The sequence below is a fragment of the Hypanus sabinus genome, chromosome 20 (genome assembly GCF_030144855.1).
Source record: "Hypanus sabinus isolate sHypSab1 chromosome 20, sHypSab1.hap1, whole genome shotgun sequence".
In the NCBI taxonomy this organism is placed as follows: Eukaryota; Metazoa; Chordata; class Chondrichthyes; order Myliobatiformes; family Dasyatidae; genus Hypanus; species Hypanus sabinus.
In genome coordinates this window covers 41,817,357-41,839,119 of record NC_082725.1, presented here as the reverse complement: position 1 = coordinate 41,839,119, position 21,763 = coordinate 41,817,357, and the positions used below count along the sequence as shown (strand labels likewise).

The following is a 21,763-nucleotide window of genomic DNA, read 5'->3' as shown; positions in this document are numbered from 1 at the left end:
GAAGTTAATATCTGTGCTGTGATATTCTCTCCTGAGGTAAATCAGATGATAATCTCTTTAGATTACATAGGCTGGTGGAAGAATATAATCAGGTGGGTGTTAAATAACTCAATACCAAACTGGACTTTCCCTTCTGCTCATGAAAAAAAAAACATAATATTTCCTTTCTCTTAGTCTGCACCTGGAAGTAACTCCCTTTGTAAGGTGGTGATCTGGTTGGGTAGACAACCATATCAGTACCACCATCCAGTGAAAAATTTCTTGACAACTAAATATCTACTCTGATTAACAGATAATATCTTAGAGTAGTATATTGTATATAGATCTCTGATTATTGAATCAACAATTTTGTTGGAATAAACAGAACTGAAAGGCATATGGATTGCAGAATGTTACATCAAAACTCAAAGGCTCATGTTACGGACAGATATGGTATGTAAAAAAATGTATGTTTGGAAGCTTTATTTTGAGCCATCTGGTAATCATTCAATCATTTCTTACCAACATATGTGTACTGAGGTGCTCTGCTGTCAAATTCAATTCATGATTTCTTTCCTTAAGACGATTCAGTTGTTCCTGAAGGATTTGCAGCTCCAGATCTTTTTCTGTGCAACAAAAATGATTTAACAATTGCATTAATAAAAGTTAGATAGGACTGCTTTATCATTTCCGTTCACTACATTTCTTGCCTTATGCATTGCTAAGTTTGCAGCATTTACTTTGTTATCCCCGGAATGAAACTGAAGCAATCTCAATCATCTCAATCTTGACTGTCTGTGCAGCATAGTCACATGCTGTGCAGAATGAATTTAAACTACTGAGAAGGGCAGAAATATTCGAGTTACTGAGAGTAAAATAAGGAAGGTAACTACAAAGACATATGACTGATTCAGAAAGGTGTTAAGAATGTGTAACACATGGCCGCGAAGAAGTAAAGAAAGGTAATGAACAAAATTAGAATGAAGCGGGCTGGTAATATTCAGAGAAATAAAGAACCAATAGGAAAACAAATGGAAAGTAAATTTTTACATTCTTTAAACATTTTTTTGTTCCACATTAATCATTTTGATGTTGTTTGTGTTGATCTCAAATTGTACCCAATATTAATATCACCATCTCATAACTATAAAGGTGTGGATAGTGTTTGGAGTGGTTAATAATGACCTGTAATGAAGTGACTTGGCATTAATTGCTCAGTACCTAGCATGGAAAGCTACCTAACAATACAGAGAGTAGTTGCTTCACTGGAATATCCTCTGTCAAATGGGAAAAAGTGGATAAGTAGCTGTTGACTGATAGAAGAAATGCATTCGTTACTTGCCAAGGAGCCAACATCTGGCTCTACTTATAAATACCATATGGAAACTATCTGAGCAACTGAGTAGGACAGAGCAGATGCAAGTTTCTCATGAAATCATGGAGCTACTACAAAATTAATCGTTATAAATATCAAAATGTGAATCATGGATCATCTGAGATACACCACATGAAGTTTGGCTATATTAGCACAGAAACAGTAGTATGTGGGGTCACAGTAAGATTGGAGTGAAGAATATTACAGCATTGGAAACAATTAATCTAATATTACAACAATGACTTGCATTTATGTATCTGAATATCATTTTAAGGTCAGAACAAAATAAGTTATTTTGCAGGAAAATAAAATGGAACAAAATTGACACAGTCAAATAAGTAGTTAATAGGAAAAACAAGTAATTAGCAGCGATAGAAGGTTCCACTGAAATGCTATTAAGCAGCAACTTCTCTACAGTAACTTGCTCACCAATGTCCAATTTAGGTTTCAAAACTGCTCAGCTCTGAGTTTACCACAGCCCTAGTCCAATATGGACCAAGTAACTGAACTTCAGAATTTCAGAGTTAGGTGAAAGTAATTGACCTCATTGAGGCTACACTTGATAGAACAGCATCAAGGAGCTCTGGTGAAACTGAAGTCAAGGGTCCTGAAGGGAGAACACCTTAAGTCGTTGGCTGCAGTCATCTCTCACACAAGATGGTTGACGTTGTTGGAGGTCAGTCATCTCAAACCCAGCAGATCACTGCAGGAATTTCTCAGTGCTGTCTCTAAGACTCAAGCACACTCAGATGGTTCATTAATGACCTTACTTCCATGATAAGTTCTCAAGAGATGTTTGTTGACGATTATGCATTGTAAGAAAGAAGGGAAGGAAGGAAGGATGGGAAGAAAGGGATGGTGGTGGGGGGGGGGAAGGAAGGAAGGGTGAGAAGGGAATTTAAGCGAAGGCAGTAAAGTGCTAAGACCATGAAAATATTTGAATAAATATAAGAAAGAGAACTTTAAACTTAAGACATTCTTGAACTAGGAACCCATATGGAAAGTACAGTAGTGAATATTGAGCAAATGAAGAAACTTAAAAAGTGCCACTGGAATATGTAACTGAAGGGCACAATGATATGCAAAATAAGAAGCAACTATACATAGGTCTTTGAGAGTCTGGAGAACGGCTGGTTGCCGATCACGTGAACTTTAGTGACAATCACTAATAGGTAAGAGTGGATCTAGGTATATAATCTAGGATCTAGGAGTGGATATAGCAGAACAATGTTGATGTGCTGATGTGTTTTAGTGCTTTCAACCAAACTAATGGTTACAAAACTATTGAGAATGAAGAAGAAAGATATACTAATGCCACTGTTATGGAAGATGCCCAAAGCTATTTTGATAATGATTGTTTCATTTCTTTGGGAGGATGACAAATCTCATTGGAGAAATTGAACTGTCCATTTGTAAGAAAAATAGGCATACATTTAAGAGGCAAAGATACTGATAAAGAATATACACTCAGGTGGCCACTTTATTAGGTACAGGAGTGGAACCTGGAGTGGTTTTTGCTGCTGTAGCCCATTCACTTCAAGGTTGATGTGGTTTGCATTCAGCAATGTTCTTCTGTTCTCTACTGTTGTAATGCCTGGTTATTTGTGTTACTGTTGCCTTTTTGTCTGCTTGAACCAGTCTGGCCACTCTCCTCTGGCTTCTCTCATTAACAAGGTGTTTTCATCCACAGAGATGCCACTCTGGATGTTTTTTGTTTCTTGCACCATTCTCTGCAAACTCTAAAGATGATTGTGTGTGAAAATCCCAGGGGATCAGCAGTTTCTGAGCTACTCAACCTACCCTTTATGGCACCAACAATCATTCCACAGTCAAAATCACTTAGATCTGATGTTTGGTCTGAACAACAACTGAACCTCTTGATCATGCCTGCATGAGTTGCTGCCACATGATCAGCTAATAAGATATTTGCATTGGCAAACAGGTGTCCAGGTGTACCTAATAAAGAAGCCACTCAGTGTGTATTCATGTTTGCAAATATTCACTGAAATCAAAGCAAAGGGTTAGAGTACAGCAATGCAGACAAAAGACAGCTATCAAAATTAACATGTGCTTCTCTGTGTAGTCTCCGTGTGATGACAAACTTAAGACAATGCATGCAGGGCAAACGTTTCAAGAAACACAAGTTCAAAAGTGTAGACGTCTGAATTTATTTTCTGCACAGTAAGCTATTTCAGCCATGATACTCAAGTTGGTTTGTTCTTTTCTTAGTGTATGATAGTTTTAGATGATGAATGAGGTCTTCAAAGTTGATACATCTTAAGTTGTCTGTGTTCAACAATCTGCCAATGTCATAAAACACACTATAAAATTAAACCTATTAACCTGAGGTCAGCAACCGATGGTTGATGCATTAGGATAACTGCACTGCTCCGAAGAGAACTATATGAGGTCAGTCTTACCCTCAGTCATTAGGTTCTATAATGAGCCAACCTATAGTCGGGGAAGTGATGGTCCCCTCCTGCTAGACTGTTTGAGGTAACTTATTGTTTTTATCCTTTCTTACTTCTCTTCTAATACTTGTATACCTGTGCACCTGTAATGCTACTGTGACACTGTAATTTCCTTTGGGATCAATAAATTATCTGTCTATCTCAGCAAACTGTGGAAGCTGCTGATATAATCAGAAATGAACTGACTATGAACAGAGCAGAACATTGCTGTTGTCAATGAGTGACAACAGAAGAAGCAGCCAAACTTAGCCTAGTGTCTAAACATGAGAGAGTAGCTAACTGCTTAACTACACCTTGGAGCAGAACAGGATTTCTGTTAACTGTTTATGAAAGAAATACCTAATTATGTTTTTGTGGTCTTGTGCCAAATAAAATAACATGATGATTGATACCTAGGTTGACCACCGATTTATCGGAAACTGATGGTTCTTTTAATTTGGATGAAATTATGAGATGTAGTTTACCGGGTGGCCACCAGATGGCACCATGTGTAATGCATGTAGCGCCATTTCAGGCGAGACTCATTTTGACAAAAGCACAATATTTTTATTAGCTGCATTGCACTTGTTGGTGATAGTCCCAATATCTTGTTCTTACTTTTACTTATTTTACATAAATTTAACCCTAGCTATGGCTACTAAGATAATTTGAAGTACTAGTGGCGGTGTCAAATGTATACTTCAGTCCATATCAATACAAGGTTGAAGTGTTGAAAAAACTGGACCGAGGTGTTTCTCTGCGTAAGCTGTGTGACTTACTGTATATGGCATTGGTTCATGATATAAAGCACCAAAGAGTAAAAAAATGCAATTCTACGCAAACAGTGATTTGCTAAAGCAAATGAACATTAGAGAAGCTATGAAAGTTGGTAAGAGCATGATCAAGTGATGATTGAATGGTTTCACCAGCATCAGTGATGGAGTCGATTTCTCAGGCAGTTATGTTAATGAACCAAGCTAAGTTATTCCATAACATGCTTGTGACTATAGTGAAGGATGGCTTCAAAGGTTTAAGAAGCGACATGAAATTTCTATTTGCATAAAGTGTGTGGAGAAAAACAGTCTGCAAACCATGAAGGAGCTACAAAGTATGTGGACAAATTTGCGAAGTTCATAGCTAATGGAAACCTTGGTCCTGAGTGAGCGTATAATACAGATGAAACTGCATGATACTGGTGGTGCACACCTAGGAAGACATTAGCAACAGAAGACGAAGAAGATCCCACAAGATTCAAATGATCTAAGGAGAGAGTTACCATTTTAGGTTGCTCCAATGCAGCAGGTACTTACCATTAGTGATCTGAAGAAGTAAATGCCCTATCGCCTTGAAAGGTGTTAAAATTTACCCGGTAACATATGAGCAATTAAAATTGCTGGATTACCAGCAATATCATAAACAAGAGAACATCTGCAGATGCTGGAAATCAGAGCAACACACACAAAATGGTGGAGGAACTCAGCAGGTCAGGGAGCACCTATGGAAAAAAGTACAATTGACGTTTTGGGCCGAGACCCTTTGGCAGGACTGGAAAAAAAACAGCTGAGGAGTAGATTGAAGAGGTGGGGGAGAGAAACAGCAGGAAACTTGGAGAGGGAGAGATGAAGTAAACAGCTAGGAAGTTGATTGGTGAAGGAGACAGAAGGCCATGGAAGAAAGATGGGGGGGGGGGGGTGGAGGAGCGCCAGAGGCAGGCGATGGGTGGACAAGGAGATAAGATGAGAGAGGGACAAGGTGATAGGAAATGGTGAAGGGGGTGCAGGCATTACTGGTAATTTGAGAAATTAATGTTCATGCCATCAGGTTGGAGGCTACCCAAACGGAACATAAGGTGTTGTTCCTCTAACCTAAGTGTGGCCTTATCCGGATAGCAGAGGAGGTCATTGATGGACATATAGGAATGAGAATGGGAAGTAGAATTAAAATGGGAGATCCCGTTTGTTCTGGCAGATAGAGCATAGATGCTCGGTAAAGCGGTCTCCTAATCTGCGTCGGGTCTCACTGATAAACAAGAGGCCACACCAGGAGCACCGAACACAGTACATAACCCCAATAGACTCACAGATGAAGTGTTGCCTCACCTGAAAAGGCTGTTTGGGGACCTGAATGGTAGTGAAGGCGGTCTAGAGGCAGATGAACCAACATTATGTTAGAGTAGTTGGAAAAATATTTTGTGCCAAAAGCCAGAGCAGATTACACATTTGTAGGGCTACCCAAAGATTGCAAAGTTTCTCTTATTTTGGGTAACTGTTCATCTCACCCCAAAGGTGAACTCCTGTGTAAGAATAATGTTTTTCCAGTCTGTTTACTACCAAACTGTACATCGCTTATCCAACCCCAAGACCAAGATATACTGTGTTCTCTAAAGGCCCAGTATCACTTGCTTTTCATGAGATCTGTTAGATGAGGTGAATGCTGACAATTCTGTACCGGCATTTACCAAAGAACATGCAGTATGTTCTTTGGTTCATTGCTCGAGGGTGGGAGAAGGTAGAACCTTTAACACTAAAGAATGGCTGTCTGCCTCGATGTTTGATAATGCGCCTGTAGAAACCCATGAGGAAGATTTTACAGGATTTCGTGTACCAAAGGAGAAAGTAGTTGTTCATGATTTGCTTGTCTATGTAAAAAGTTTTACAGATCCTGCTTTCAAAGATATAACAAGTAATCTTAATGAAGAAAATCAATGTGAATGAATGATTGTCAATAACGTCGAGGTTCTGCATGGAAGGTTAGTTAGGAAGGTTCAGTCGTTAGGTATTAATATTGAAGTAGTAAAATGGATTCAACAGTGGTTAGATGGGAGATGCCAGAGAGTAGTGGTGGATAACTGTTTGTCAGGTTGGAGGCCGGTGACTAGTGGTGTGCCTTAGGGATCTGTTTTGGGCCCAATGTTGTTTGTAATATACATAAATGATCTGGATGATGGGGTGGTAAATTGGATTAGTAAGTATGCAGATGTTACTAAGGTAGGTGGATAATGAAGTAGGTTTTCAAAGCTTACGGAGAGATTTAGGCCAGTTAGAAGAGTTGGCTGAGCGATGGCAGATGGAGTTTAATGCTGGTAAGTGTGAGGTGCTACATTTTGGTAGGAATAATCCAAATAGGTCAATGGTGGGGCATTGAAAAATGCAGTAGAACAGAGTGATCTAGGAATAATGGTGCATAGTTCCCTGAAGGTGGAATCTCATGTGGATAGGGTGGTAAAGAAAGCTTTTGGTATGCTGGTCTTTATAAATCAGAGCATTGAATATAGGAGTTGGGATGTAATGTTAAAATTGTACAAGGCATTGGTAAGGCCGAATTTGGAGTATTGTGTACAGTTCTGGTCATCGAATTATAGGAAAGATATCAACAAAATAGGGAGAGTACAGAGAAGATTTACCCGAATGTTACCTGGGTTTCAGCACCTAAGTTTCAGGGAAAGGCTGAACAAGTTAGGTCTTTATTCTTTGGAGTGTAGAAGCTTGAGGGAGGACTTGATAGAAGTATTTAAAATAATGAGGGGATAGATCGAGTTGACATGGATAGGCTTTTTCCATTGAGAGTAGGGGAGATTCAAACAAGAGGACATGATTTGAAAGTTAGGGGACAAAAGTTTAAGGGTAACACGAGGGGGAATTTCTTTACTCAGAGAGTGGTAGCTGTGTGGAATGAGCTTCCAGTAGAAGTGGTAGAGGCAGGTTTGGTATTGTCATTTAAAGTAAAATTGGATAGGTATATGGACAGGAAAGGAATGGAGGGTTATGGGCTGAGTGCAGGCCAGTGGGACTAGGTGAGTGTAAGCATCGGTATGGACTAGAATGGCCGAGATGGCCTGTTTCCGTGCTGTAATTGTTATATGGTTATAATGAAACACCTGCTGTGCATCACCTTACAGTCTGGGAAATTATAGACAGTGTTCTGAATGCTGGTAAAAATACTGCAAGGGATGAAGATTGCAGTGATGATAATGAAACAGATAAAAGCTGAAAGATTTACTATTGACAAGTTAACTGAGTTGTTGGGTAATTTAATCAAAGGGTTAGAGAAACGCACTTTCATGATGGAACAAGAGCTGATGAATTTTTATTTGATGCAAGAAAAATTACACAAGGAGAGATCAAAACACATGAGACAACACCGTCTAGATGAAATATTTAAAAAGATAACCAAGAAGTAACATTCTTTGTAAGCATAGTAATTAATAATCTACATTTAATTTTTGTTTAATTAATAATCCTTTTTTATGCTTCTGCAGTCCATTTTTGCCATTATTATTGTGTGATCTCTTTTAATCTGGCAAGGCACAGGAACCAAGGGTTACAGAAAATTGGTGGACAACCTGTACTTCATAAATTTATTAGAACCATAACTAAAGTTTTAAAACGTCAAGGAAGAAAAGGAGGTTGGAGAATTGACATGGGCAAAGGGAAAATATGACTTATTTGAAATGTAACAGAATGATAGCAGTTGTGAAAAGATGTGAAGAGAGGGAAAAGATAGTTCCCAATATTCGATAGCAGAGCAACCAAGACGGGTATACAGTTCATCTGAGAGAAGATGAACTTGGAGAGTCTATAAATGAAAAAAGGAAAGTAATTGGAAAAAGATGAAAGTTCATGGCCAGGAATCAAACATGTTTAAATTGAAACTTCTAACCAAATTTGCTTTGGTGTGCAAGGTAAAGAAATGAGACAGAGAAAGCCAATTAAATAAATGATTTTTATGATTCCTAAACAGTAATTACATTTCCTTCATTAAAAACAGAAACTGTTGAAAACACTTAGTTCCTGAAATGTTAAATTGGTTTCTCTCTGTGGAGATGCAATCTGGCGAGAGTGTTTCCAGCATTCCCTGCTTTTACCCCCATCCTTCCCTTTCTTCTCTTTCCCTGAGTTCTAATGAAAGGTCATTGACTGTGGCATTAACTCTGTATCTCTTTCCACAGATGCTAATTAACTTGTGCTTTCCTTTCAGATTTCTGGCTACTGCAGTTTCTTCTACTGTTAAAATTCTGTGCTATTAATGCATGGTAATCAGACAGAATTTATATTTTGATATCATGTTTTGTGTGTAATGAACAAAACTGAGGAACACAATTCTGTGTAGAAATGGGATGAAAAACCAGAGTTGTGCATGATAATGTTATTGGTGAAATTGTTTTCACTCTGGAAGCTAATTTTCTGAACCTTGTCCAGTATTTAAATAAGCAAATAACTGCTATGGTAGAAGAACATGATCCCAAACAAGGAAATCACTTCCAATAATAAATCCATTTTCAAGTAGATTGTAAAGTAGGATTGCTTCAATTCCTGTTGATGTTTACACAAAGCACCAGCATGAACATAAACATCTTTATCATCATGTTCACATAGTAATAGGGGTCTCGCTTATGTTTGCTTTAAAATCAGGGAAACATGTTTTTAAATCAAGGAACAGATTAGCTAATGTGGCTTCCAAGATCAGTGCATATTGATATGATATTATGGCTTTGTTGCTATTTCTATTTAATTGCATTTATAGATACCAAAAGAAAGCAAACAATGATACGTTTTATTAACTGAAGTTTTTAAGTAATTGAAATTAATAGATTATGCTGAACTTCATTCAGAATACACCTGAACTGAAACAAAAATAAAAACTAAAAATTTTAAGCTTTATACAGTATATGCTTCAAAACTGCAATAATGTTAATTATTATAGTAATCCAAAGTAAAATACCACAGATGGTTTAAGTCTGAAATAAAACATAAAGTGCTATAAATGCTTATTAGGTCAGTCAGTATGTGGAGAGAGAAAACCAGTTAATCTTTGAGGTCAACGACCTTACTACTTCTTTGCTTTATGTTTCTTTGTTTATATAAAAAGGAAAGTGCTGAGGTGGATTGGGAGAAAATGAGTAATTTTCTCGGTGAAACCAGGAGAGAAGACTTTTGGCTAAAGAAATGGCATGAATGCAGAGGGACAAATGAAGAGCTCAGCAAATGAATTTCAATGAAGGGATGTAAAAGGGGATGAAGTTGGAGTCTGATTGTTTATGGGGAAGCGTCATAAAGAAGGTGAATACATGGCAATGGTGAGATTGGGAGGAGAGATGGGGTCATGATGAGATGAAGAGGAACAAAGATTCAGGAGTGTTATTGAAACTTGTGATCTCTGGCACCTAAAAATAATAAAAAACTGCCTTTTGTTACACTATCAAATGGAGGAAACAATGAAAGGCATTTGAGGACTAGGACAGTTTGAAGAAGAATGAGGCAGTGCTGGTGAAGAGTATGTTTGATTGCAGATCTGGGGATTGACTAAACAGCAATTTGAGAAGAACCTGAAAAACTGGAAGAGTCTGAATCCATATGAGATAAGGCAGAAATGGAGGCATTTCCTAAGAAAAGAATATGGCTAATGGAGTGTGATTTGCTAGATATATGATCTATGAAAAGAAAATAAATAGAAGTCAATGAGCAAAGCAAAAGATTTAAACAAAATCCCTTCAGAATGAAAAACAGACTTCCTTTCTGTATATATTCCTGGAAGAGAATAGGCAGTAAATTAACCAGTAATCCAGGAACAAAATACTGCAGAGGATGGAAATTTGAAATAAATTAATAAGTGCTAAAAAGAACATCCCTGGATGATGAATGTGTTTTGTTTTGATATATGTCCATAAGTTGACGTTGTCTGTCAGAAAATAAACACAAATCACTCAATATGGTAACCATATCTTCAATCATTATAATGAATGGCATCAAAGGACATAATATTGATAAGAAAGAACAAATACAAAAATTGAATGGAAAGGAAACTAGCTCTGCTAATCGTAGGAACAAAATTAGGTATGCATGTTGGACTGTTGAATGTAATAATATTATGAGAGCTCATTCATTTACAGTTAGCTATTAACTAGCTGTTCTTAACCCAAGTGTAATTCCTTAGTTGGTAGTTCAGAACCAGAATTATCATTTCAGGCCAGTAAGGTCCATAAGCTGAAATGTGAATACTTTTGCTGCAGATGCTGAGTGACCTGTTAAGATCATCACCACTTTTATTTCCATGTTAAGTATGTGTTATTTAGTAACAAAATACCAGAAAAATGTAGGATTTCAAGAGGTTAAATGCTGCTCTTCTCTGGTATTTTAAATATGTGGATATTACACCCCTTATGGATTATTGACATAATTGGAAACAGAAAAGTGAACTTCTGAAGCACTGCTTAAGTGCTTCCAATGCCATTAATCATCCTTCTATTTCTACAGGCTGTCAACCAAGCTCACTTCTAATTGTTTAAAGATTAGATGAATTAGCATTTTGAACACAGAAATTCATTTTGTTCCCCGACAAAAGGCAAACTTTGACACTGCTTATCATTCTTTCACTACCTCTCAAATTGAAAGATTGAACAGGTTAGTGGATTTCTTGCTTCTTTGGCAGGCTTACATTGCTCCTTGTATGAAGCAGCATTTTGAAAATATCTGGTACTTCATGCCTGTCAAACATGGATTATAAATGATTTTCTCTTCCACTGGGATCAAACATACAGAATTTAATTCACAAGCTAAATGGAATGGACCAGCTCTAGGCACTGACCATTTCATTATTTTTCCTTGGTGAACCTCCAAATATTTCTGAACGAATGCACACTGTATCCTCAAATTTCTCACCTGAATGGTTGTTGCCTCCAGCTTCTCTGCTAAATTTCTAAGCAAAACTGCTGAGACATTGCAATCAGACTGGAAATGAAGACTCTTAAAAACTATGCCCAGAGTCCATCTCCTATCATTATGTAGTAACATATTATATACAGTAGTAGCATCATTGCATAGTCTACCTCTGAAATTCATGACATTGATTTAAGAAGGTAAAGAACAGCAATTTTTTCATCTTTTTAAAAAATTTATCTATGGATGATGTATTTTCAGGTAGCATTCTTTCACAGAGACCCATGAATCAGGGTTAGAGGTCATGAGCCCCTATCGAATGCAGCAAGCCCAGTGGAAGTCGAAACTTGAGACCAGAATAATTCAATGTATAAATCCTAGAAGGAGTCACTCAGTGGATCCCAGATGAGTCACCCGTGTCAGAAGGTGTGAAGCCGACTAACTCGAGGGCTGGGCTGGCTAGCACTCGGAATGTGAGAAGGGAACAAAATCCAGAGAAGGGGTTGGCTTGCAGAAGTTTGTAGCTGAAGGAGCATCCCAAACATCAAACATTTTTCAGGGTTTTGCTTTCTCAATTAACCACAAATGTACTGTCAGAAAGCTCAGGTTTGGCAAAGGTGGAGCATGAGTGGTGCATGCACTTTGTTGCTGTTCTCATTGGATCCTGTTTTCCAATTTATGAATGGACTGTTACCTGGAATATACACCCGGACCATCCATCCAAAGATGGTAGATGCCATTCTATCTATATAAATAGGTGTTAAGTAACCCATTATTATTTTCACGCCACTATCATCTCTTTTCTGTGAGGAGTGAGCTAAATCTGGCCCTAACAATTCCATTCCGCTATAATTTCCAGAAAAATGTATCATTTTAATTTGACATAAAACAGAACCTAACTTTGGATATGACACACAATTGCACATAAATTAGTTGGACAAGTTGGTTAATTTAGCATCTTCTCTCATCTTACCTTCGAAGTATTCTTGGTAGGCTTCAAGAACAGCTGTCACACCTTTCCATTTTGGCTGCTGATCTACTTCTTCCTCACTGTCTAGTCCATCAGGCTGAGGGCCAACTTGTCTGCTCTGATGGAACATCTGAAATACTTGCTCCTTTAGTTTGTCACACAATGACAAACTCTGAACCGATGAGCTATAACCCCTGTCACTGCGCTGATCAACCACTAGAAAATTAACACACAAATTGACAATTCAGTTATCAGAATGCTATATTTTGCAAATGTTAAATTTGAATAACATGATGTTACACTTTGAAGAGAAATAAGTCTAAATTCAATATCATAATTAACATGGACTCAGGTTCTGAGTGAAAGAGAAATGACAATATAGGAACAATCCTTAGCCTAATAATCAATTATTTCTTTAGAAATGGACATAAATGAGTGAAATATGCATCTATTTAAACTACTATGTAAGCACATGGTTAAATCCTTTAAAGCTGGCCCACATTGCTTTGTTCTGACTTCAAAACTTTTGCACAATCTTGTTGCACACAGCTAGGGGTGCACTAGAACTAGAAGGCTTTCCCTTAGAGATTAGCATCACTGGGAGAAAAGAGAAAAGTGACATAGAGAACACATCAAAGAAGAGGGATGAAGATGGTAAGATCACACCCATTAGGATTTTCAGGAGATCCATTAAATTAAATTAGTAACAAGATAACAATATCTTATTAAGCTATCAGCAAAAAAAAGATTGTACAATAATCAATCTAACCTATATTGATTATACATGAAAAAGATTAAGAATAGACATCAAAAGAAAAAAATATATAAAAATACAGGAAAAAATGTATATTAAAAAAAATAAACCTAAACTAACATGGGCAATAATAATAGTTTATATGTATATGATAGTGTCAAAAACTCTGGAAATCCATACCAGAACAAGAATAAAAAGAGTAAAGGTCTGGAAGAAGCCAAATTAATTCATATGAAAGTGTCGAATGAACGGTCCACAAGTTTCTTCAAATTTAATTGATGAATCGAAAATAGTACTTCTAATTTTTTCTAAACTCAAACAAGAAATAGTTTGAGAGAACCACTGAAATGTGGTAGGAGGATTTACTTCTTTCCAATTTTGTAATATAGACCTTCTGGCCATTAATGTTACAAAGGCAATCATTCATCTAATTGAAGGGGAAAGTCGACTATAATCCTCATTTGGTATACCAAAAATTGCAGTGATAAAATGAGGTTGTAAATCAATATTCCAAATTGAGGAAATGGTAGCGAATATGTCCTTCCAATAGTTATGTAAAGTGGGACATGAGCAAAACATGTGGGTCAATGAAGCCACATCTGAATGACATCTGTCACATTGAGGATTAACATGAGAATAAAATCGAGCAAGCTTATCTTTAGACATATGAGCTCTATGTACGACCTTAAATTGTATTAAAGCATGTTTAGCACATATAGAAGAAGAATTAACCATTTGTAAATTTTTTTCCCATTTTTCCGTTGATATATTGTATTGAAGTTCTTTTTCCCATTCCTGTTTAATTCTGCCCGATACCTCTGGTTGTATCTTCATAATCATATTATAAATAAGAGCCACTAATCCCTTCCGACAGGGATTTAAAGTAAAAATCAAATCTGAAAAATCTATCAACGTTGAATTAGGAAAGGATGGTAAAACTTTATATAAAAAATTTCTAATTTGTAAATATCTAAAAAAATTAGATTTAGGTAACTTAAATTTGTTGGAAAGTTGGTCAAAAGACATCAAACTACCTTCAGAAAAAAGATCGCGAAAACGTATTATACCTTTCCTTTTCCATATGCTAAAAGCTTAATCTGTTAAAGAAGGTTTTAAAAAAATTAAGTAAGATAGGGCTATCAAGAACAAAGATTTTCAGAGTAAAAAACTTACGAAATTGAAACCAAATTCGTAATATATGTTTGACAATAGGGTTAAGTATCTGTTTATTGAGTTTAACTAAATCAGCAGGGAGAGAAGAACCAAGAACAGAGAATAAAGATTATCCTTGTGCATCATTACATTCTAAATTTACCCACTGTGGGCACAATGGTAAATCTAAATCTAGTTTCCAATATATTAAATTTCGAATATTATTCGCCCAATAGTAAAATCTAAAATTTGGTAAAGCTAAACCACCATCTTTTTTAGATTTCTGTAACTGTCTTTTACTTAATCTGGGGTTTTTATTTTGCCACACAAATGAGGAAATTTTTGAATCAATGTTATCAAAAAAAGATTTAGGAATAAAAATTGGTAAGGCTTGAAATAAATATAAAAATTTCGGTAAAATCATAATTTTAATAGCATTGATCCGACCAACTAATGATAAGGATAAAGGAGACAATCTAGTAGTAAGTTGTTGAATTTGATGAAGCATAGGTAAAAAATTCAATCTGAAAGGAGATCCATAATGAAGAAGAATATACGAGACTCCTGCATTTCAGTAAGGGCACACCTGACAGCCAAAGCAGACGAAACAGCAATCTTAGAGATGCTTAGACAGCTTGGTTAGAAGATATGAAAATGTCCATGGGCACCATGATTTGATCTTCTACATAGGAATGTGGATAGAGGAAGGCCTAATAGAAACTTGTGTAAATATTAGATAAGATTTACTGGGATATGGAGGAAAAAATAAATGGTTTGGGATTCTTCTCAATGGAATTTGAAGAATGAGAGGCAATCTAATTTTTTAAGATTACAAGACAGAAGTCACCTTGAGCTTTCAGTTGCACATCACTTTAATTCTCTATCAGACTCCCATTCCTACAGTACTTGGCTGAGGAAAAGTAAATAATTTTGTGTCTGGACATAACTGCAACCTTTTGTGCCCCACAATTTCAAATAACTTGCTTCTTCTGTTTTTTTTCAGAAATGGCCAATTCTTTTGTAAGGTTATCCATCTGTGCTGTTAACTCCATGTCTGTGAGGAGAGGTAATCTGTTTGATCTCCTGTTTGCCTGTACTTTCACCATTTTCAGGTCTCAGCATCAGCTCAGACTTGCATTTTACAGGTTTCTCACTCTCCCTAACTGGCTTTACTAATCTATCCGCCAAATTATACTGGTAAACAATGGAATTACTTCAGCGATCCTGACCTCACCCTATTGGATGTGCTACCTTTGCCCTATCTATCACCCCAATGTCTGTCTCTTTGTTCCTTAAAAGGAACTCACTAACTTATTTTCTTACTTTCCCAGTTTCGACAAAAGGTATTTGACTAGAAACATTAATTATTTTTCTCTTTCCACAAGTGCTTCATGACCCACTGAGTATTTCCAGCATTTTTTGTTTTCAATTCAGATTTTCAGCACCAGCAGATTTTCCTTTTCTACTTCAGAGTTTGGATTTTGGCTCTTGAAGTCATAATGATGTTTACAGATGAGTGAAAGGTCAGAAATGGGGAAGGATATTTATCAGAGGGTTGTAAGGCTGAAGAAGATTGGAAGATACGGAGCATTGAATCCATAAAGGAATCTGAAAACAAAGATGATAATTTTAAAATTTAGGCATATTAACTAAGCCAGTGTAGACCAGATACTAGAGGTGATGGGTAAGGGAGGAGTGTGAATTAGGAAAAGTTTTTGGAAGGTAGGACATTGTCTAGAGGACACCCACTATGCTTTGGGATAGTTTGTATAGCAATAAAGACATGGGTGAGGATTTCAGCAGCAGATGAATGGATGGAGGGATGGAATCAACTGATATTGCAAAGGTGGAAGAAGGTGGCATGAGTGATAATATAGATGCATGACTGGATGTTCAGATGCAACTCTGCATTTATGAAGAGTCTAATGCAGTTTTAGACAACTGCCAGCAGTAAACAGAGTAGGGAATTGGGGACCAGGGATCTTTGTTTTGATCCTTGTAGATTTAGTATTTTTAAAATTATTTCCCTGACTATTTTCTTAGCCTTTCAATACCACATATCATTAACGCTAAGGCAAAATAGTGATCAGAATACATGACACAAATTAGAATTCAAACGTTAATATGGTTGTATTAAATTTAATTTTTCACTCATTAGTAAATTCCACTAAAAGCTCTGAGCAGTGCAGGTGACTTACTGTTGCCAGAATTTGACAATTCACTGCCTCCAATATTTTTAATGCAAATTGCACAGCTTTATCCCCAATCTCTGGAAACGACGTTTTCTATAGAACATCATCTTATAGAGTTTTCGCAGACCACCTGCATATTGATAATGGTGGCTGACTCAGCTTATTTTTTTATGGTGTTTCTTGCTGCCTAATAGTGGAATGTGACTGATAACAGTTGCTATATTTTAAAGGCTGATGATGATTGATGTTGCTGGAACCCAGAGGAAGGCTAGTGAAGGCATAAAGAAGGGCTGTACCTTTTAAGTAAACAAAGAAATAAAGAAAAACTAGAAGCGCTATGCTTAAAATGAACTGTTACGTCATTACCGTTTGGTTGATCTGAAGCCTGTTGTTTAGTGCTTTCCAATTTAGACTCCTGGAACTCCTGCAAAAATGTACCTAGTTTGAATTTTTCATTCTGGTCATTTACTGTCCCAGATGGTTCGGCCTCATCACTTGAGGTGCTGCCAGAATCTGCAGCTCCCAGCTTGTCAGATTTGTTCCCATTTACGTTGCTTGTGTGATCTTTTGACACAATCTCTGATGCTTCTGCTGTGAGCAGCGGCCTGTATTGCTCTGCTTGAGGCTGAGCCGACAGCTCTTCCTGACAGCAAGCAGTTGGACTGCTGTTAGGTGGAATGACTGAGGGATGACTGATGCTAACCACATCTGGATAGCCAGGTGAATCTGCAAAATATAACAGATAATCTTTTTGCTTTTGAACATCTTTATGAAAGTTCAATTTCCTAGATGTAAATATACTAACAGCAACATTATTCACATGTGGTGATATTCTATTATTCTACGTTGAATAGTTGAGCTGGTGAGTTTAAAGCAAACTTGACATAAAATCTGAAACAAGTGCCTGCAGGCATCAATTATGAAGCTAGAAATGAAAGCAAGCTGAATCAATTTATTATAAGATCAGATGGTTGGCCCATGTATTTTATATCCTTACTGAAAATTTAGCATACCCACTTCAGTTAAGGTTAATTCAAATTGCCTGCATCCCATCAAATTTTTTCTACATGAGTGACGACAGAAACAAAATTACATTTACTATGCACAGCTGGGGAGCTGCCTCATGATGCAGGGACTCCAGATTGTCTGAATAATTCAATTCACTCAAGGGAGTTTTAAGTTCTCAACACTCATAATGGTGTCACCAGTGGGCAGTAGCCCTGACAGTTTGGCAGTGCATTTGTTGTAGAAAAATTAACTCATCTGCTTCATCGACATCTTAGCTTTGCATTTCCTGACCAATCCGTCTAGGAAGATGAAATAGCAGAATGCAGTGCTGGGTTTCAGCTTGAGTACTCAAAGACACATTTCAGTCATTACGTTGTACGGATTCTGAAGCTACCTCTATTATAAAGGAAAATAAGTAGATACAACAAAGTTGCCCTCAATTAATTGTTGCCTTGCTGGTTGTAATATTAGGTGACAGAAGGACATCAAGGGAGATCCTTAATGACAGGAGGGAGAAACTGACTGACCACACCCAGAATGCATGGCTCCAGGTGGATACATCACGAGTATGATTCAGTTCTCCTGGACTCAGTGTTGCAAACTGTTTAATATCCTCAGTGGATCAGTAAAGCCATTAGGCACAGTGGCATGTTTACCAATATTCTGATTTGCCTAGCAGTCCAAGCACTACAGTCTGCTCTTTTATGTCAAGTCCAGCAGCAACCAATATTTATGCTCAGCTGCCCTTGGTGGTTAGTGGGGATGGTGCCAGATGACAAGCTGTTTTCGGTGCCAGTGCAAGAAATTAAGAGAAAACACTGAAAAGAGATTGGAAGGGCTTATCCTGGGCAGGAGTGACATGAGCTTGTAGGTTTTTAGACTAATGTTTGGATCACGGAAAAACGGATGAAGCTTCAAAGGCTATGACCAATGAATCATCAACAGTTTGCGTACTGTGAGTACCATCCTTACAAGAGTAGCTGAAATCCTTGCCTTGCACAGGAGAGACCTGCAGCTGCAGGGAACTGAAGAGGGCTTAAGAAGTTTGTTACTAATGTAATAGATGTAAGCACAGCCTTTAATCAATGTCCTCCCCCCTTTTAATTGTCACCTTTCCTCTGTCAGAACCCCACATGCTATCTATCCTCCTAATAATTGGTTTTGCCACTGTTTAGATGCTGTTGGGTCCTTACAGGCCCTAAAATCCCAAGGTGTTCAGCATAGGGATCTTGACAGCTGCCTCTACCTCTCCTGAGCCACTGGGCTTCGCTATATATAGGATTCTCAGAAAGGAAAGAAGGTACAAGTTGCTAATTGCATAAGTTCCATTTCTTGTAATCAGATAAAAACAAATAGTTGACACAGCTTTCTGGTCAATTGCAATACATTCCTTGGTTGGAAAATATACTTTTAACTTAGGTGCAGCGGGAAAATATGACAATGAGAATTAAACATGGCATGCACAGATAGGTGTGAGACTGGTTTTAGTCTGTGGAAGAAGCTGAGGCAAAGGAAGGCTTTCACTTTGAGGTACTGTGGTGCACTGGCAGCCACCTGAATGATGAGAGCTGCTGTTGTTTCTTCCTCCTCCACATTCTGCTGCTTCTCTCTGAAGGAGAAGTAGATAGGCACTTCAAAACGAGGTGGTGAAGCTTTCTGAGATTAGAGAGGAATGCAGAGTTGAAGTCACAATCAGATCAGTCTAACCTTATTAAAGGAAAGGGGCTTGAGGAGCTAGATTGCTCAATCTTGCTCGTAGTTCATTTTTATATGTATGTTCCTTGTTCAATGAACATGCGTCTTCCCCAACAGACTGCAAGGTGTTAGAGCTTGCAGAGTAAAACCCTAATGTTCTGAGATACCCTGCATGACTCACATTAAATTCTTCCAAAATATTTAAGGCATCCAAGCTATAATCGTGGCATTCCAGTGGATTACTGGTTTACAATTCTGGTCTTTGCCTGACACCTTCAATGGATCATGTGCAATGTTTTCAGTGCAACCCAGCAGCCCACTTGTATGATTGAACACATTGACGAGGAGGTATGTTCTAGCTCATATCTAGGGATCTTGAACAGCCCTGGAGAAATGTTTTCCTGAGATTGTAGACCAACTGAGCGAGCTTTATAATTCCATCTTGATACCAGAATGCTTCTAGCTCCACATGAGTAAAGTAAGCAACCCTCTGCAACTGTGGAAAAGCAACCAAAGTCACTTAGCCATGTGCACTGTTGTTTTGACAGATTTTTTGTGCCCAGCTGATCAATACTGGAGACCCTGCAAACAACACATCCACCTGGTATACTGTAAGCAGCTGAAAAAATCCACTGTTGAGCCTTGAAATGATTCTGAAGCACGTAAGTTGAATGTTGTGGTCACTTTGACCGTCACCTGCAAAACATGCTCAACATGGCTTATCTGAGGAGTAGGCAAAAATTTAGTCTGAGCTTCCTGCCCCATTGTCAGTGGAAATTGAGTCCTGCTGTACAGTCGTGTGGACCTTTTGCCTGTGAGCAGCTCAGCGCCACTGAGCCTCTGAACAGCAAGAATAACCAAAGTTAGCACAAAAACTCATGTTTTTTCTTTGATGAGTTGCTTAGAACTAAGAAAGGAAGATGTGTGAAGGGAATATTTCACAAATTAGTTAAGAAATCCACTGAGAAGCTGCAGTACTTATCTTCAGATTAACCTATCAGTTCCTCAAGTCCATCGATGATCAATTTCTTATCACCATGGTTTCAGCTCAGACTTTCAATGAATTTGGGAAGCCAATGTTAACTTCACAAACTGCTTTAAACACACTTTTAATGAACCATTAATATATTTCCCACCTCATGTTTTCTGAGACTATTTGCTGATCCCAGTCTGATAAGTTTGGTGGAAGCAGGAAGTAGGTGATGCTTTTTCTCCTGGTGCTGTCTGACTTGCTTAGAATTTCCAACATTCTCAGTTCTTCAGACAGCTTTAAGTCTCTGAAATGCCATCATCTTTTGGATTTAATCAACCACTAACTGCAAAAGACTGTAGCAGGGTACTGACATAGGGAGGAGCTATGGTGAAAAATGTAAAATCAAAATATTGCTCAACAGGGAGGTGAATGCAATTTGGTGTGAATTAGGAGCAGCATAGTTCTGAATGATCTTATATTTATGGCAGATAAAAACAAGAGAGTTGGGTTAGGTGCCTATTGAACTCTCATATCTGGAGAAAAATGGGATTACTGTAGGTGAGTAGACTAAATAGATTAAAAATAGACTAGACCAGTAGAACTGATAAACAGAATTTACAACCTTAGCTGGAACCTCACTAGGCTTGATGCAGAGCTTGCAGTAATTTATAAAAAAAATACCATATCTTTGGGAACTTTGGAAAAATGTCAGGATCATTCAAAATCATGTTTCTGGAATGCACAGCCTGAGTACCATATCCTTAAATTGAGAGTTTCTTAGTGGATCTGAATTTAGACTGGAGGGTTTGATTGATGCAGAAGTGACAATTGGAGTTTATTGCCTGATGGAGCCCTGTAAATGTCCTGAGCAACATGAACAACAACCCTTGCAATTATCACCATTTTATTATCATGACAAAAATCAAATCTGCCTTCATTTTATGTTCATATCAATCACTGAATTTACTAAAGATCATTAATAAAGAAACAAGTGAAATTATTATAATCTATGGACTGCTATTTGCAGTGATGCTATGACCTCTTCACAATGAGGCTGTCATTTTTTACTAACCAAATCGGACAGAGTAGCTTACAGCTTTTCTTGCATTAATCAACAGAATATAATTATCACAAATCTCTAAGACTACTCAGTGTGCTATATTAGTTTGCCCGCTTAGCTGCTAATCGCTCAAGGAAATCAAAAGTCATAACTTTATTGATCATTCTTACCAATCAAGATAAATACCTACTGACACACAGGAATGCAAACACCAAGATTCCCATGCATACCTGTATATCAGTTTGTAGTTAAGTGTCTATTAAGTCAAAATCATGTTATTCACATTGGAACTGGATTTATTGAAGGCCAGTATCATCTGATAACTAACTCCGTATAAATGAAGAATTAGTAAACGCTAAGGAGACCACTCAACCAAAACATTTTATACTGGATTCCAAAGAGTCTTTTATTGTGTCTGATGAAAATCACTGAAAGCTTTCTCAATCAGTTGAAATAGTTAAGAGATGATTATAACAGCATTCTGAAATGGTACTAAATAT

At 37.4% G+C, this 21,763-nt stretch overlaps 1 protein-coding gene across 3 annotated transcripts in view; it reads right to left on the bottom strand.

The window, feature by feature from the left end:
• Positions 1-21,763, bottom strand: part of LOC132378686 (genetic suppressor element 1-like) — a 255,016-nt gene that overhangs the window by 6,043 nt on the left and 227,210 nt on the right. For all 3 annotated transcript variants that reach the window (XM_059945790.1, XM_059945791.1, XM_059945792.1), the window contains 3 exons: positions 16,894-17,253; positions 12,433-12,645; positions 502-605 (listed from right to left, as the gene is read on the bottom strand). In XM_059945790.1, coding sequence (XP_059801773.1) covers positions 502-605; positions 12,433-12,645; positions 16,894-17,253 — 677 coding nt within the window. The remainder of the gene's footprint in view (positions 1-501; positions 606-12,432; positions 12,646-16,893; positions 17,254-21,763) is intronic.